We start from the raw sequence: 12680 nt of genomic DNA, 5'->3' as shown, positions 1-12680 counted from the left end.
GACTACTTGTGCAGTACCACCATCTACATATGCGAAGCTACGACGAAGCCCAAAGTGAGACTTGACTGTGCTTTTTCAGCTATACCTTGAATAAGCGCCGGATTTTACGCTCGTACCGCCCAGCCAATCTGCTCAGAACACCATCCTAGTATCCAGGGAATGGTCTGAAAGGGTTAATGCGAAGGAGGGGCCTCGCTACGTCACAGAGAGACCTTCGCCCGACCCGTACGACCCTGTCAAGATGGCACAACCTCAGCGGCCAATGCGGCGGTTTCTTCAATTCATTCACGACTTCCTCTTCACACATGCCTACAGCAGCACGTTCACCTCTCTCTTCCTGCTCGTTGAAGGGACTCTGCTGATAGCGATCATCCACAAAGTCCGTTACACGGAGATTGATTTCTCAACATACCTCCAGCAAGCTGATCTATACGTCAACCAAGGTGTGCGCGACTATGCCGCCATCAAAGGTGACTCGGGGCCGTGTGTGTACCCAGCCGGACACTTGTTCGTGTACGGCTGGATCTTGCGGATCATCGAACAGAGCCGTCCCTTGGTGCCAGCAGGACTGCTCGGCAATAAGTCAGAGATCCCCCCGGAGGGCCTCCGCACGGTGCAGTACTTCTTCGCTGGACTGTACCTCTTGACCTTTCGGCTCGTAATGAACATTTACTACATGGCATCTTTTAGCTACCAGCACGAGAAGCCGGGCAAGGTCAGCAGTTCCCGGTCGGCGCTTGCACTAGCAAGTCGGTCCTTCCCGCCGGCGCTGCACCTTGTCACGTTCGCAATGTCCAAGCGTCTGCACAGCATCTTTGTGCTACGCCTGTTCAACGACCCAGTGGCCATGGCAGTCTTTTATCTGGCTACCGTGCTCCTGTGCAAGAGAGCCGTCATCAGCGCATGCCTTTTGTACAGGTGGGTGCCTTCGCTGGATGTGATGTCTTTACACGGCTAATTCTCGATCTCCCCTCGCAGCTTTGCCTTGAGCATCAAGATGAACCTCCTTCTCTTCCTGCCGGCGTGGGGCCTGATCCTCGCTCGAGCCTACGGCATCTCCGCTGATATCCCGACTCTACTTATCCCACTTGTGCAGCTCGTTCTTGGGTACCCATTCCTGGAACACAATGCAAAGGCGTACTTGCGGCAAGCATTCGACTTCAGACGAGCCTTCATGTACGAATGGACCGTCAACTGGCGCTTTGTTTCTGTAGATTCGTTTATGTCGTCAAGATTTGCGCACTGCCTTCTCGCATGCCATGTCTTCGCGCTGCTGTGCTTTGCAGCTTTCAAATGGACGGAACTTGGGCGGAAAGGCCCCGTGCGGTGGCTCAGAGAGGATATCCTGCTCAAGAATTCGGACGGCGGGAGAAATGAGATTCGAGGATGGCCAACGCCGCGCTGTGAGTTTGAAGCGAGTTGCGATCTTGGCACTCTCGTTCTTATGGGCGCCTACCCTTTCGAAGACATCGTCACGACGCTGTTTACGGCCAATTTGATCGGCATCACGTTCAGCCGCAGCTTGCACTACCAGTTCTTCAGCTGGTACGCGCACCAGATCCCATTTCTGCTATGGAGTGCTGATCTCCCATTACCTGTTAAGTGAGAGCGGCCGCGCGTGGAACGTGTCTTCAACTCTTATCCCACGTGCTGATCAAAGCTTGCACTCGATCAGGCTAGCTCTGCCGGTTGCGATCTCGTACGGCTGGGAGACATTCCCGTCTACCTCCCTTTCATCGGGTATGCTGTTCGCAGCGCATCTGGTGCTGCTCTACGGTGTGTGGCGCAGCGAAGACGGCGATGCGCTGACGGACGGGATACGGTCGCGTTTGACAAGACGGCTTGATGAGGATGTCCAAGGGCAAAAAGCGGGAAAGCACGAAGCGGAAAGGACAAAGCGGGGGGTGGGGGTGAGAAATGACTGAGGGTAGGGACAAGCATGCCTATGACCAGCAGGCAGAAGGTTATTTACCACCTTTAATTAATTACTTCTGTGGTATTAATTGTCCAAGGCTGTGTTCGTTCGTCTGCGTCATCAAGACTGCAAATTGTCGCCCTCGCCAGATACTAGGGCGGCTTGGAGTAGGGCACGTTCGCTTGGGGTAGACCAAGAGAGACCCCGCCTTAGTTTGGTGGCAATGTCGGGATGCGACGCAACGAAGCTGCTCTTCCACCTTTTTCTGCTCGTCCGGCCTGAGTTTTTCAGAAGGTGTCCCCATTGAGATTACAGATATTATTGGTCTCAGTCTTCGTTCGCGGTGCATTCATCAGCGATGGTTTACAGCTTGCACGGTTAGATTTGAACAGGCTTGGGCTGCACGGCTTGGCCCATTGCAACAGTTCTATATCCAGACGCAGACATCCTCTGTAGGCGAGTCGCTGCCCGGTGCGATGAGCATGACGCGCAACGGTGCATTGCGGCTGGGAGCACTGGGCCCTGCTGCAAGGAGCGATGGGGATGAACGATAGAGTCGACTGCTTGACAAGAAGTCGATGAGACGGAAGACAAGGCAAGCCTGGAAACCGCAAGCTTATATTTACCAGGTCCATGTATCGACCACAATTACATAATACCCAACTTACCCCCCCCCCCAGCAAGAAAGCTTGCACTACTAACCCTAATAAAAATAAGCCAACCGGCGTTTAATTTGGAAGAAGAAAATGGACGCTGGTCTGATGCAATGCCCGCACACAGCCGGGCATGGTGAGCTTGACTGTGCTCTAACGCCGCCGTCGGCGCGTAGCCAGCTGGAATCGCCACTGAAGGCAATAAGTCGTGGGGTGCCTCTCCTCGCGTTTTTGCTCAGTAGCAGGCCAATGCCCGCAATGCGAGGCATGAGCCCAGTCTCTCCACCTGCCTGCACACTTCACTGTCGCAAAGTTTATGCCACCAAAGAGAAATAGTCGAACCACAACACTATACACTCTCCACCAGACATGGGCAACCTCATCATCACGCCAATCTTCTAGAGTCTCTGCAGGCGGGGGAGCTGCTACATATACCCTCGACTGCATGCTCGAGCGTAGAGAGGGCCGTATGAACTACCTCTCATGGAAGGCCCATACGCGAATCGGTAGCCGCGAGCTGTCCAGTGGAACACTATCACGTGGGACGCCATCCCCTTCAGGATGACTGCCTCGACCAGCGTCAGCAATCGGGCGGCTGCCTCAGGCAGCAGCCACAACGGCGTAGGTAGCGCACATTTCGCCGTCATGCCGACGCAGGCTTCTAGTGAAGCGCTCTCCACGCAATGTTACGATATGATCGTTGTTGGTGCTGGCGTCGTCGGCTCCGCTCTCGCCTCTGCGCTCGCCCGCTCCGGTCGGCGCGTGGCCCTGCTCGAGCGCGACCTCTCCCACCCAGATCGCATCGTCGGCGAGCTGCTGCAGCCAGGCGGCGTCATGGCGCTCAGCATGCTCGGTTTGCAGGACGCACTGCGCGACATCGACGCCATCCCCGTTGAAGGTTACCAAGTCTTCTATGGCCCGCGCAGTGTGCCCATCCCTTACCCTGCCCAGGCCGGCGCACTCGCCTACGACAAGGGCAAACATATCGAGAGCGCCAGCGGCAAAGTCGAGGGACGCAGCTTCCACCACGGAAACTTTGTCCAGGCGCTCAGGACTCTCGCATCGGCGCAACAGAACGTCACGCTTATTGAGGCGACCGTCAGGGACCTCGTTGCCGACGGCAATAAGATCGTTGGCGTCTCTGCCACGCGCAAGCTACCGCAACACTCGCCGGAAGAAGTGAGAGAAGCTGGTGCAAACAGCGACGAGGCATTGGAGCTGCGTGCCTCCATTACCATCGTTGCTGACGGCTGCTTCAGCAAGTTCCGCCGGCAATTCGGATCGTCCATCGCACCAATCGTGCGCTCCAACTTCGTAGGCCTGGAGCTGGAACACGCCCCACTGCCTGCGCCCAAGCACGGGCACGTTGTCCTTGCACCATCGGGCCCGATCCTTCTCTACCAGATTTCGAGCACCATGACGCGCATTCTCATCGACGTGCCCGGCGAGAAGCTCCCCAGCGCCGCCAAAGGCGAGCTGCAGAAGCACATCCGCGATAATGTCGTGCCTTACCTTCCTGACACTCCGTCACATGCCGTAGATCGGCCGCAGCAGGCGAAGCCATCGGCACCGACACCGCTGGGCGCGAACCTACTTGCTGAGCTCGACGCGCAGAAGCAACGGTTGCGGAGCATGCCGAACAGCTTCTTGCCGCCAAGCATGCAAGGACAGCGGAGCGACAGGAAGGGTGTCATTGTCGTTGGCGACGCCATGAACATGCGGCATCCTCTCACAGGCGGTGAGTCGCTTCCTGTATTCCGTTCGCCCAGACTTGACAGCTGACACGAAAGATATATCTTCCTTTCATCTACAGGCGGCATGTCCGTAGGCCTTTGGGACGTGGTACATCTCACGAACGCCCTTGGGGGTGGGAAGTGGCCCCCCTCTGAAGGCGACGCTGTTTCCACAACGCAGGCTGCGGTGATTAAACTCGACCAGTGGGACGCTCAGGTCAGGCCAGCGCTTCGCGCTTGGCACTGGAATCGCAAGGGACTCGCGAGCGTTATCAACATTCTCGCACAGGCGCTATACAGCCTCTTTGGAGCTGATGGTGAGTGGTACGCTCACTGAGCCCACACGTGAATAGACCAAGTTTGCATTTGCTGACACTTCGCTATCCGGTTCATACAGACGAGAACCTTGAAGTCCTTCGAGAGGGTTGCTTCAAGTACTTTGAACTCGGCGGCGAATGCGTCGGTGGGCCGGTGCGTTTGCTCTCGGGCCTCGCACCACAGCCTTTACTGCTCGTCTATCATTTCTTCTCCGTCGCGCTGTACTCGATCTGGTGTCTGTTCACCAACGAGCGGACGGCTGCGAATGGGAGCAAGGCCAAGCCCTCTTTGCTCGAATACCCAGCACTACTTGTGAAGAGCGCCGTAGTCTTCTACACTGCTTGCGTCGTCCTGCTACCGGTCATCTTCACCGAGCTGCGTTCGAACGTTCCAAAATTCACATCTCATCCCTCGACGTTTTCGCCATCAGCATCGTCATCATCATCACCATACAGCAAAGGAAAGAGCGACAAGCTGAACGACTTCGCAAGCGCGCTTGGGGATCGCACGACGCTGCTCCTGCTCTCGGCTGTCGTGGTGCTCGCGTGGGTGTACATGGGCCACCAGCACGGCGCCGTTACCAGTACCGGCAGCGGTATTAGCGGTGGCGGCTTTGGTTTCAGCTTCGGCGGATCGCACGCTTCGCAGATCATGCATGGCGTCAAGAAAGGCGTTGCCTCCAGAGGGAGAGGCGCCCTCGAGGATTGGTTCACGTTCCCTCGGGCGCTGGCGCGGGTGCGAGGATAGACTGCATACAGGCTTCTGTCTAGAGATCCATTTGTACTTGATCATACACGATTAATGCTGCTAGATTTATTTGCCTCATGCACCACCTTCCTGTTTGCCTCCGGATCGGCTTAGGAAGTTGGAGAAAAAGACGTCTTGGCGTGTGGTGTTAATTGTGACGCGATGTGCGGCCAAACACCCGCGAGACGTGTCTTCGGCATTATTTCTGGCTCTTCATTCTCGCATTTGAGTACCTACAGCACACTCAATCCTCTGAGCCGACTCTCAACGGGGTATGCACCGCATACTCGCTTGTGCTGAGTATGGCTCTCCGAAGCCTGTCTGACCTTCTTCGCGCCGAAGCTCGGCCGTCGCGACGACTTGGCTCTTGGAACCACCTCGGATCTTCCACCCCTTCCACGTTGCGGCCTCCGACTGCTCAAGCATGTGTCTGCCAATGCAGGACCGTTTCGTCAACGAACCGGGCAAAGCCCGTGGGTCAGCGCCGGCTATATGCCAGTAAGGCCGACGACAACATGGGCTGTAACACTCCTGCAGGCGCCGGGCCGCCGCGGCTTCCTGTACCAGGCACAAACTGGTCCTGGAACGAGCCCGACCTACTTGCCGCGGCGGAGGAAGTGGCACTGCGCAAAGCTGCATTCCGACCAGAAGATTTCGAGGAGCTTCGGTACCTGCGACAGCGCTCCAAGCTCCTGCAGGAGCGCCATGCGGCTGTTTCGGCCAAGCAAAAGACACTTGGTTTGGCAGTGCGGGCTTTGCAGATGCGAGCGAAAGAGCAGGCAGACAGCAAGGAGGCGGACAAAGAAGAGGTCACGCTAGAAATGACCTTACAACAGGCGCAGAGTGAAGCAGCTGATGCAAGGAAAGAAGGAAAGGAAATGGCAAAGGAACAAGAAGAGCTGCTGGCACGCAGCCTCGAGCTCCGACTTCGACTGCCAAATCGAACCCATCGTGACACGCCGCGAGGACCTGAGCCGAATGCTCGTATCGTAGGTATTGGAGGGCCTGCGCATCTGCTACCCAAAGGCTTCGACAAACATATGAATGCAACCATCGCGGAGGCAGATCCCTCCCCCATCGAGAGAGACACCGCGCCCGACCACCTGGCTGTCGCGGACGGCGTTGTAGGTGGCCACGGTGGCATTGATCTGCGCTCCGGTGTCGTCTCCACTGGGTCATCATGGCCCTTTTTACTCGGAACCATCGCCATGCTCGAGCACGCCATTGCTCAATACGCATTGGCCACAGCTTGCGATCGCGGCTTCGTGCTTGTCTCGCCGCCTGAGGTGGTCAAGACGGACATTGCGGCACGCTGCGGCTTCAACCCTCGAGACGAGCAGGCGAGTCAGACGTACTTTGTCAGTACGAGCCGTACAGATTCTTCTGGAGAGGAGCTGTGCCTCGTGGGTACGGCTGAAATCTCGATCGCCGCCTTGCTAGCCGGCCGCACTTTCCCCGCGCCTCTGCAAACGGGAAAATCATCGAGCGCGACAGAGACTACAGCGCAATCTTCCGGATCCTCGTCATTGAGCCAGCAGCAGCTACCGCTGCGGGTCGTGGCATTGTCTCACTCGTTCCGTGCCGAAGCCGGTGCCCGTGGCGCCGACACGCGCGGTCTTTATCGCGTACACCAATTCGCAAAGGCCGAGCTCTTTGTCGTCTGCAATGCCTCACAGTCAGACGAGATACTAGAGGAGCTTCGAAGCTTGCAAGAACATATCATCAGCTCGCTCGGAATCCCATATCGCGTGCTCAACATGCCATCTGAGGAGCTCGGCGCGAGCGCATACCGCAAGTACGACATCGAAGCTTGGATGCCAGGACGCGGAAGCTGGGGTGAGATCAGCTCTGCTTCCAACTGCACCGACCACCAGTCCCGTCGCCTGCACATCAAGCACAAGACGCGCAACAGCGATGGCAAGGCAGACTTTGCGCACACTCTCAACGGGACAGCCGCTGCGATCCCAAGACTCGTCGTGGCACTGCTCGAGAATTACGGGAGAGCAGAAGGTGGCAGGTTGCGCCTCCCAATTTGCCTTCGGAAGTTCTGGTTAGGAGGAGAGGCAGATTTAAATGTCGAGTGGCTGCCAGGGCCATTGCAGCCGTACTTTGGGCGCATCGGTGCGCGACCGTTTATTGGCAACCTGCCATACGCCGCCCCCCTTCAAGCACGCGAGATCCCGCGAATACCAAGGCGCTCATACAGCGCTTCCTCGCACAAGCCAAAGGAATCTCCCATCAGGTCTGCCATTACTCATGTTCGTGCTCTTGCTGAGCGTACTGGGACCGATCCCGCCAGCCTGGTGATGGCACTCCTCATCCTCCACGAATTGACAGCCGTGTTGCCATTGGTGGTGCTATTCTATTTCTTTTCTTTTCTCGGGATAGGCGCGACAGTGCTCCATTGGCTCTTTCCCGGCCTCATGCAACTCGACACAGACGCTGTAGACAAGGCCACCTTTGGAAGCGGCGCTGCCGAACCAGTACAGCACTTCTGGCTGACAGCGAAATTGCAGGATTGGCTGGACGAGGGCATGAAACGTGCGGAGAAGTATGGACGACGAAAAGGGTACTTTGGCTTCCAGAAGGATGTTGCGCCAACCGACGAGGATCAAGCAACGGGAGCAGGGGCCAGCAAAGTACTGGCCGGTGCCTTTGCAGACGCAGTTGCTGCTTACGTCATTATCAAGGCGAGTAGTTCCGAATCCCCATATGCCACTTTGTTGCAGGAGACCTGACGCCCAAAACCTGCTGATTTATTCCGCATACGCAGCTTCTCTTTCCCGTCCGGATAGGCGCATCCATTGCGCTGGCGCCCGCTTTCTCGCGTGCAGCCATTGAGCCTTGCAAGAGGCTTGTCCGAAGAATACGACACAAGTAAAGGTCTTCGCAGCCGCAGAGGCTGTCACGCCCGGCTCAGCAGAGGGCATTCTAAGGCTTTATACCTGCCAGGTTGAGGCTGCGTCCGCAGTTGCTCGGGCTAACAGCCCTCACGGTTGTCAACTGTGCGAAAGCCTCCCAGTCATTGTATATGCTTCTACATGTCGCGGCCACGCATTTGATGAATTGATGGAGTGTCGATAATACCTTGCTCCATTGCTTCTCCACCTCGACTGAGAAGAGGGCGCGCTCTCGGTAAGTAAGCCGAATAACTAGCCATGAGCGAGAATGGTCCCCGAATTTAGCAGCGCTACGGCAGCGCCTCTCCTGAGCGCTTGGGGCGGCTGGGCGGGGCGGGCAGGGCAGCGCGGTTAACAGTGCCTAAGCCACAAGGAACCCCGGCGCCCAGCGCCCCACCCCATCACGGCGCACACTATGCAACACACAACCCTCGAATGCAATTCCCGCTGCTCCCAGCACTTTGCGGTGTGAAGCGTCAGGTATCGTCGTCGCAGCTTGTCCAGACGTCGATCGTTTCTCCCTGGATTTGTATTGCACACATTCTACCGTCCTTATAGTACATTGCAAGCACAGAAGAACCATTGAAGGGCACGTCTTCAGGTATTATTTGCGCTTGAAGTTCCTCTTGACCGATTGAAACGAAGTGTTGCATTGATCAGCTAGTTGCGCTCGCCCAAAGCTCGAGGCGGCTCCGCGCTCTTCACGTTCAGCTCCGACATTATCAGTCAGCCCCTCCACCTGACGCTTGGCAGACGAATACTCCATAGTACAGGCCGGAAAAGATGTCTTCGCAACGGCCGCAGCAGCCACAGACGGTGCCGTGTGCATACAAGACAGGGAGGACCTTGGGGCAAGGCACATATGCTGTGAGAGTGACCTGATCTTGACTTTCTCGGAGTTCACACATGGATGGGATCTCAAGAGTCTCCCGGCTCGTTCTTTGTGGACTGCTTCCAGGTTGTCAAAGAAGCCCAGCGCATTTCGGATGGCGCCTATTTTGCATGTAAAGTCATCTCGAAGCGGCTGATGGAAGGCAGGGAGCACATGGTCCGGAATGAGATCATGGCGCTCAAGAAGGTCTCACAGGGGCACAAGCATATCGTCACACTCGTCGACTACTTTGAGACGATGAACAACCTCTATCTGGTCACGGACCTCTGCACCGGCGGAGAGCTGTTCGACAGGATCTGCGAAAGAGGGAACTACTACGAAAGGTGAGTTCACGCTACTTCGCGCCGATACCTCGCTTCTGGCCTGCGCTGATTCCACTCGCATTTCCTTACTTGCAGGGATGCTGCGCACCTCGTCAAGACGATCGTGGAATCTGTCAAATACCTGCACGATCAAGGAGTCGTTCACAGAGGTGAGGGAAAATCGCAATACCGGCACGCTGTAGTGAATCTATCCCTCTAATTTCCACCACCTCCAGACCTAAAGCCAGAGAACTTGCTCTTCAAGGACAAGAGCGAGGATTCTGAACTTCTTATTGCAGACTTTGGTCTGTCAAAGGTGGTCGACGACGACAAGATGACTGTGCTGAGCACCACTTGCGGTACGCCAGGATATATGGCACCAGAAATCTTCAAGAAAAGGTTTGTCCATTCTTCTATACTTGCTGCTACCTGAGCACCATTTCTGATTCGTCATCTTGAATGATCCACCAGTGGGCACAGCAAGCCGGTGGACTTGTGGGCGATCGGTGTGATCACATACTTCTTGCTTTGTGGCTACACCCCCTTTGACCGAGACTCGACGATGGAAGAGATGCAAGCGATCATCAACGCCGACTACTCATTCACACCCGTGATGTATTGGGAAGGTGTGTCAACCCAGGCAAAAGACTTTATCAAGAATCTCCTCGTGATCGACCCGAAAGTGCGGATGACCGCTTCGCAGGCGCTCTCACATCCATGGCTCGCGATCCAGGCTGTCGAAGTCCAAGGCGCACAGATGGATCTGCTACCGGGTATGAAAACGGCGTTCAATGCGAAAAAGACGTTCAGGAAGGCCGTCAACGGGATCAGGCTCATCAACCGGCTCAAGACCGAGGCTTCTTCAGAGTGAGTGCTTTGCGCGTCGTGGGAGTTATTTGTCGCAGCTTATTTGACCACGTGGGTTATTCTTTAGCGGCGCTTCACACAGGAGCGAAGTGGACAAGATTCGCAAGGTTATCGAGGAAACAAATATGGTTAGTGGTCTGCGCATATTTAGGATGTTCTTCGAAGTCGCGAAATGGCCTGATTATCATGCGTCCGCCCCATGTTCAATTTGGCTTGACAGGAGGATGCACCCTCGCATGTTCTAGCACAATGATGCTTCCAGCACATATCTTTTGTTTTTCCCCGCCCTCTTCCCTGCCCGAGCTGGTTTGTTCAGCCATTGATCCTCTAAATGATATGTATTATGGGCGTTGCTCTTATGAGTAGCATTCAGTTTCATGATAATCTGCATTGAAGAACCTCCTGGTTGGGTTCGGCAGTGATGCCTAAACGGACTTCACGCTTGCGAACCATTGCGACAATGCGGTAGTGAGAGCAGCCGGAACCGAGATCACACCCCGCGCCGGCTGGTACAGCCAAACCTGAACGCCCGAGTCAGATGGCTTATCCCTGCTGCTTTATGATTGCTGCTGCAGGCCTGGCTGCGGGTGGGCAGAAGAAGCGCCTTGGCCGTGGAGAGGGCAACCACAGAACAAAAGTTAGCTGGGTCTGGCCGCGATTGGCAACAAGCAAGGACAAATATGACTTGGCTGAGACTTGCCCTCCGTGCGTCCCCTCCTTGCCGCAGACGCAGACCAGAGGCAACGGCGCAGGGGGTGCAGGCGGCCAGTTCACGCATACGGACAGCGTTGGCGCAGGTAGGTATCTTTCTGGAGCACATGTGGTGAAGTAGTTCGACATCCAGACACTCCACTCAGGGGCCACCTACAATGCTCTTTACGAGAGCCTTTAATAACCTGCAAGGGAACAAACACCCAACCCTGGCATCTTGGCCCCTGCTGTACTGACAGAATTGCAAGTGCTCGCTACGTGACGGCACTGTGACACGTCGCGTAAGGGTGTGTGCTCGCGGAAGCGGAGCAGGCGCGTCGCGACACATTCGCCACCTCTTCGCCTCTCATTTTGATTCGTCACGATCCCCCCTGTCGAGTTCAGCCCAAGCCAATGTCGAGGTAAATAGCTCCCAAGGCTCATTCGTGGGGACCAGCCAACGCGAGGACCTCGCTGAACATTGGTGAAACCTTCAGCGTGGGTGCTCATCTACGAGATGGATCAACATATCGACAAGCGCCAAGCCCTGCGGCCCGCCGTCTCTTCCCCGCTCTCCTCTCTGCCAGCGGGGTCCTACACCGGCTCGGAAACGGCCAACAATCGGATTGAGCGAGATCTCTTCGAACGGCTGCACACTTATCCTGCCAATATCCGTTTCCGGATTCACCAAGGCTACAAGTCGCCTTCCAATACCAGCACAAGCGCTGCTTCGACCGCAAGTCACGCCATTTTCGAGGACCATGGCTCCTTTCTGCAAAGGCTGAATGAGCGCAGCTCGATGTTTGCGCGAACGCAGAGCATGCCAGTTGATCAACGGGTCGGAGAGGTCCAGCCCTTGGCCAACGTGGCGGACGTGGAAGGGGGCTACGGCAGACAGCGTTCGGCCCCGTGGGCATGGCAGAAGGAGGAGCTGGGTACCTTAAATGAGCTCGATCAGGTCAGCGTGATGCCTGTCCTCCCAAAGCGCACGCGCGACGCTTCAGGCGAAGACGATAAGGACTCGGTCTTCGCACGATGGGCCGAGGAAGAAGAAGAGTAAGCATCGCCGAGCCAATGGCTCAACTCCCTCCAGCTGTACTTATCAGTCTTTTGACCGCACGCAGGAACTCATCACCACCCTCGACACAAGACTCGTCCAACGGCTCGGAAATGGAGGCAGACGCAAATTCACAGCAACGCACGATCTCATCGCTGCCCAAACGCTCTTTTGCACATACCAAATCGTTCGCTCCACCAGTATCGACGCGTGCCCACCCCTTTAGCGCCGGCCGTACGCTACAGCACCATCCTCGCGCTCCCTTCAGCCGCAGCGCCGCCTCGGCGCCGGTAGGCAGCAAGCAAATGCAATCGTACCTCGCTGACCTCGATGACGAGGCGGAAACGCATGCCCCGTGGCGAAGTGTCGAATTTGGCAAATTTGCCAACATGGAGGAAGGCTTCTGACGATCTTGAGGACATAATCTCTCGTGATATGCGCATGCCCGATCCTTCACAGCCCTCCTTTACTATGCGCCCTCTTATCGATTGTTCACATGCATGCAACCCCCATGACCGCTCCTAACGCGATCCAACCCTTGGCGAACCAACTGTAAACTATTCAAACAGTATCCTCCTCAGACCCCAATCTGAAGCATGTACTCGA

At 56.2% G+C, this 12680-nt stretch overlaps 6 protein-coding genes across 6 annotated transcripts; 5 read left to right on the top strand and 1 right to left on the bottom strand.

Moving 5' to 3' along the window:
- Window positions 1-50: 50 nt before the first annotated feature.
- On the top strand, window positions 51-2116 carry K437DRAFT_272218 (glycosyltransferase family 58 protein). Its single transcript, XM_013390086.1, has 4 exons — window positions 51-918; window positions 979-1403; window positions 1467-1602; window positions 1676-2116. Exons 1-4 carry the CDS (start codon window positions 242-244, stop codon window positions 1923-1925), a joined length of 1488 nt encoding a protein of 495 aa, XP_013245540.1. The 5' UTR covers window positions 51-241; the 3' UTR covers window positions 1926-2116.
- A 1097-nt stretch (window positions 2117-3213) lies between these two features.
- Window positions 3214-5366, top strand: K437DRAFT_220067 (SE-domain-containing protein; the record flags this gene model as incomplete). The annotated part of the gene is made up of 3 exons (XM_013390085.1): window positions 3214-4306; window positions 4382-4618; window positions 4699-5366. The coding sequence occupies 3 exons, from the start codon at window positions 3214-3216 to the stop codon at window positions 5364-5366; spliced, it is 1998 nt and encodes a 665-aa protein (XP_013245539.1).
- Window positions 5367-5623: 257 nt separating this feature from the next.
- Window positions 5624-8446, top strand: K437DRAFT_253895 (seryl-tRNA synthetase). Its single transcript, XM_013390084.1, has 2 exons — window positions 5624-8056; window positions 8140-8446. Exons 1-2 carry the CDS (start codon window positions 5669-5671, stop codon window positions 8245-8247), a joined length of 2496 nt encoding a protein of 831 aa, XP_013245538.1. The 5' UTR covers window positions 5624-5668; the 3' UTR covers window positions 8248-8446.
- Window positions 8447-9049: 603 nt separating this feature from the next.
- On the top strand, window positions 9050-10331 carry K437DRAFT_220188 (Pkinase-domain-containing protein; the record flags this gene model as incomplete). The annotated part of the gene is made up of 5 exons (XM_013390083.1): window positions 9050-9133; window positions 9225-9481; window positions 9557-9630; window positions 9697-9859; window positions 9932-10331. The coding sequence occupies 5 exons, from the start codon at window positions 9050-9052 to the stop codon at window positions 10329-10331; spliced, it is 978 nt and encodes a 325-aa protein (XP_013245537.1).
- Window positions 10332-10695: 364 nt separating this feature from the next.
- Window positions 10696-11341, bottom strand: K437DRAFT_161943 (uncharacterized protein). Its single transcript, XM_013390082.1, has one exon. It carries the CDS (start codon window positions 11145-11147, stop codon window positions 10818-10820), a length of 330 nt encoding a protein of 109 aa, XP_013245536.1. The 5' UTR covers window positions 11148-11341; the 3' UTR covers window positions 10696-10817.
- A 150-nt stretch (window positions 11342-11491) lies between these two features.
- On the top strand, window positions 11492-12669 carry K437DRAFT_253891 (uncharacterized protein). The gene is made up of 2 exons (XM_013390081.1): window positions 11492-12073; window positions 12142-12669. The coding sequence occupies exons 1-2, from the start codon at window positions 11535-11537 to the stop codon at window positions 12479-12481; spliced, it is 879 nt and encodes a 292-aa protein (XP_013245535.1). The 5' UTR covers window positions 11492-11534; the 3' UTR covers window positions 12482-12669.
- Window positions 12670-12680: the final 11 nt, after the last annotated feature.

Source organism: Tilletiaria anomala (genome assembly GCF_000711695.1).
Source record: "Tilletiaria anomala UBC 951 chromosome Unknown K437scaffold_7, whole genome shotgun sequence".
NCBI classification, from domain to species: domain Eukaryota; kingdom Fungi; phylum Basidiomycota; class Exobasidiomycetes; order Georgefischeriales; family Tilletiariaceae; genus Tilletiaria; species Tilletiaria anomala.
The sequence above is the reverse complement of the archived record's forward strand: the minus strand, read 5'-3'. Positions and strand labels throughout refer to the sequence as shown.